This window comes from Coffea eugenioides, chromosome 11 (genome assembly GCF_003713205.1).
Source record: "Coffea eugenioides isolate CCC68of chromosome 11, Ceug_1.0, whole genome shotgun sequence".
Lineage (NCBI taxonomy): Eukaryota > Viridiplantae > Streptophyta > Magnoliopsida > Gentianales > Rubiaceae > Coffea > Coffea eugenioides.
The window spans coordinates 37860270-37864019 of NC_040045.1; the positions used below are offsets into that span (position 1 = coordinate 37860270).

Here is a 3750-nt window from a genome sequence, read left to right on the forward strand (position 1 = left end):
ACAGGTGATCATACAAAGGTATAGATACTTTTGTGAAACTTTCGTGAAACTTTCCCGGAAATTGATAACCGACTTACATGTACTATTCAAGACAATTAAAACCTGAACTTTTAATATCTATGAACAGTTGTCTGTGAAACTCCAGCTTTAAACTTTTTTGTGTTTAAGGTTCTTCCAACTAATTACTTTTCTCTCAATTGCTCTACAGGCATGTTCTAGAATGCTATACCAAATCGTCAAACGTAAATTCCAAAAAAGGTCTCAAGTTCTAAAACCAGCAAAACCATGATTTGACATATATTGGACATTTGGCATAACTTACAAAGCCATTGCATTAATCCATCCATATCTTACCAAGTGGCAGAAGAAGAACTCACTTGCAAAACCTATTTACCAAACAGTGCATATCACTTCACCTAAGCTAACTAAAAAGGCCACTTTGCATCGTTTTCAAATTAAGGCCAGCTAATGTAACATTCACGAGTCTATTCTTGTATGTGTGGTCTAGGTAAATATGCATAATATAATATGTGTATATAATGCATACATACATATGGATGTCTGAAAATGTAATGGCTATGATGCATATGTTTGACATCACATGTTTGAAAATTGGAATGGTTTCTATATTCTTGTTTCTTTGTGATCCGTATATGTGCACGGAAGCATCATTTTTAGGGGTCAAAAAACTTAAATTTTAGTAAATTGACATTGGTGGGATGTATATTTATACTTTTCAAACATTTCTTTCACTTGGATTAAAATGAAACTTCATTTTCATTTCCTAAAACCCCATCCACACGTTGAGAAACCAGCACAATTATAACGACGTGGTTTCACAATCAATTGGCGTGGCTTAGCCGCTTCCTGCAAAACCCAAGATTTTCATTCAAAAACAAACATAAAACCCCTAAGATTCTCCACTGCTAATTAAAGTAGGTATCATTTTGCATGGCCGTGGCATTTTCATAAACTTAAGCGTGTTGAAAAATCTTGAAATACGTAAATTACTTTTTTACATGCAAATCACTTTTGTGTGCCCCTCAACCAGCCAAGTTTTTGCCTATATAAAGGACCTCATTTAGGCATCCTTTACACAATCATCATCCAAAGATACCAATTAATAGTTCATAGCAAGCAAAAAATTGATTTTGCATGGATAAGCTAGCTATCTTTGCGCTCTTTAGTTTTCATATTTTTGTTGCATCATTTGGGGTGGCAAATGCTGCAACATCATCATCCTTTTGTAGCCAAACCCCCTATCCAGACCTGTGCAATTCTCTCTCAATTAACACAATGTCACCTCAAACTTCCTTCAATGTTCGTGATGCTGCCCTTAAGTTCACTCTCTCCCAGGCTCAATATGTCCAAAAGCTCCTCTCAACCATGGATTTGAGTTCTCTCAATCAGCTAGGCAAGTCTGCTTGGGCTGATTGTGTAGAACTCTATGAAGATAGCATTGATAACCTCAATCGTGCTATTACTTCTGCCAATCCTACCAAATTGGATGATGCTCAAACATGGTTAAGCGCTGCTATTGCAAATCATCAAACCTGCCAAAATGGCTTTCTTGATTTCCAATTGTCTTCAAATTTGCAATCCTTCCCATTTCTTGTGAACAGCACCTTCTCAAAGCACCTTAGCAATTCACTTGCCATCAACAAGGCTGCTTTATCAGCAGCTGCTGCACATTCCAGCACTCAACAAATCAAAGGCAGGCGATTGCTGAGTTCTAATGGCTTCCCAGAATGGCTTTCTGTTGGTGATCGTAAGCTTCTTCAATCATCCGGTGGACCAACAAAAGCTGATATCACTGTAGCCCAAGATGGTTCTGGCAACTACAAAACCATTGCTGAAGCTTTGGCTGCTGCAAAGGGGAAGGGTGGCAGAGTTGTTATATACGTTAAAAAAGGCATTTACAAAGAAAATGTCGTGGTAACCATGAAGAATATAATGTTCATAGGAGATGGAATCGATGCTACAGTTGTTACAGGCAACAAAAATGTTCAAGATGGCTCAACAACTTTTCGATCAGCAACATTCGGTGAGTTCATCATAAAGATTTTCATCATTCAAGGTCCCACTGAAACTCAAAAATAACAAATTTAAACATTCAATCAACAAAAAATCACTACATCAGTCATTGTTCCACGTAGACTTCTATTTGTCACATTCATTAACCTTTTCCTCTTTTCCATTAAGATGATTGACATAAAAATCAACATTTAAGTCACTATTTCTTCTCCTTTTTATTTCATTGGAGGATTCTTCTAATCCTCTTCCAGTTACAATTGAACGTTTGGAACTCAGCAATTTCCATATAGCATGAAAAGTAACTTGTCAAACATCCATGCACAATATTTTCGTCTCAACTCACGAGACAACCAATCCAAGTCATTACGCTCTGGTGTCAAAACCCAATATTAACAAATATTTTTGTAGTCAACTTGAGCATTAACTTAAGTTATCTTTTGTTGCAAATGTCAACAGCAGAGAACTTCTGCAATTGTTCTTCATTCAAAGAGATAATTGACATCTTATTATATTATATATACCCTACTCTACTTTTATCATAATTTTCACACTAGTTTATCCTTCGAGGAAATAACTGACATCTCATTATGAAACAATAATATACTTAATGTATACACTTTCTCCACAGCTATTACTGGAAGTGGATTCATTGCTCGAGATATGACATTTGAAAATACGGCTGGACCTCAAAAACACCAAGCAGTTGCTCTGCGCTCAGGGTCAGACTTGTCAGTTTTCTATAGATGCAGCTTCAAAGGCTATCAAGATACCCTCTATGTGTATGCCCAACGCCAATTCTATCGCGATTGCGATGTGTATGGAACCCAAGACTTCGTCTTTGGAGATGCAATAGTTGTCTTTCAAAACTGCAATTTTAACCTAAGAAGGCCACTAGGTAATCAAATGAACACTCTCACAGCCCAAGCAAGAACTGATCCTAATGAAAATACTGGAATAATTATCCATAACTCACGAATCACTGCAGCTTCAGACTTGATATCAGTTCAGGGTTCAATCAAGAGTTATCTTGGAAGGCCATGGCAAAAGTATTCAAGGACTGTAATCATGACAACTTCCATAGATAACGTGATTGATCCAGCAGGTTGGCTTCCATGGAGTGGCAACTTTGCTCTAAGTACACTTTACTATGCTGAGTATATGAACTCTGGACCTGGTGCAGCAACTGGCGGAAGGGTAAAATGGGGGGGATTTCATATTTTAACAAGTCCTGCAGAAGCTGGAAAATTTTCTGTCGGAAACTTCTTGGCCGGAAATTCATGGATTCCAGGAACTGGAGTGCCTTTCACATCAGGCCTGTAAAATAAACTAAAGTCACGTCTATTCCTTTTTTCATTAAGCTAATACTGAAAGGTATTGTCATTGTCAATTTATCAAGAACAAGATTACTAGACTAGCATATCGATTTCATGCAATTGTCAATAGTATAAGTTTGCTCTGGTTTAGCTGTATAGATGGTGTGCCAAAGGCTCCTTGTAACATAGAATGAAAATCAACAAATAAAATTGCAACTTTTGCTTAATTTGTTTCATTATCATTGTGGATATATGATGTGCTGAATGGGACATAAACAAAGACTGTGCCCACAATAACAAAAACCTATCAGGAGAGCAACCATAGCATTATAAAAGAAAGGCAACAGTTCAACCAGTAATCATCCAAATTTTTGTGAGTTGACTTTAAATCTTAAAAGCCAGC

The 3750-nt window shown here is 37.0% G+C and overlaps 1 protein-coding gene across 1 annotated transcript; it reads left to right on the top strand.

Moving 5' to 3' along the window:
* Window positions 1-1115: 1115 nt before the first annotated feature.
* On the top strand, window positions 1116-3502 carry LOC113753687 (pectinesterase). The gene is made up of 2 exons (XM_027297910.1): window positions 1116-2044; window positions 2663-3502. Exons 1-2 carry the CDS (start codon window positions 1156-1158, stop codon window positions 3352-3354), a joined length of 1581 nt encoding a protein of 526 aa, XP_027153711.1. The 5' UTR covers window positions 1116-1155; the 3' UTR covers window positions 3355-3502.
* Window positions 3503-3750: the final 248 nt, after the last annotated feature.

Bases quoted from the DNA above. Each gene is read 5' to 3' on its own strand.
- LOC113753687 (XM_027297910.1), top strand. From the start codon at position 1,156: ATGGATAAGCTAGCTATCTTTGCGCTCTTTAGTTTTCATATTTTTGTT. The intron at 2,045-2,662 runs GTGAGTTCATCA...CTTTCTCCACAG, and splicing joins TTTTCGATCAGCAACATTCG to CTATTACTGGAAGTGGATTC.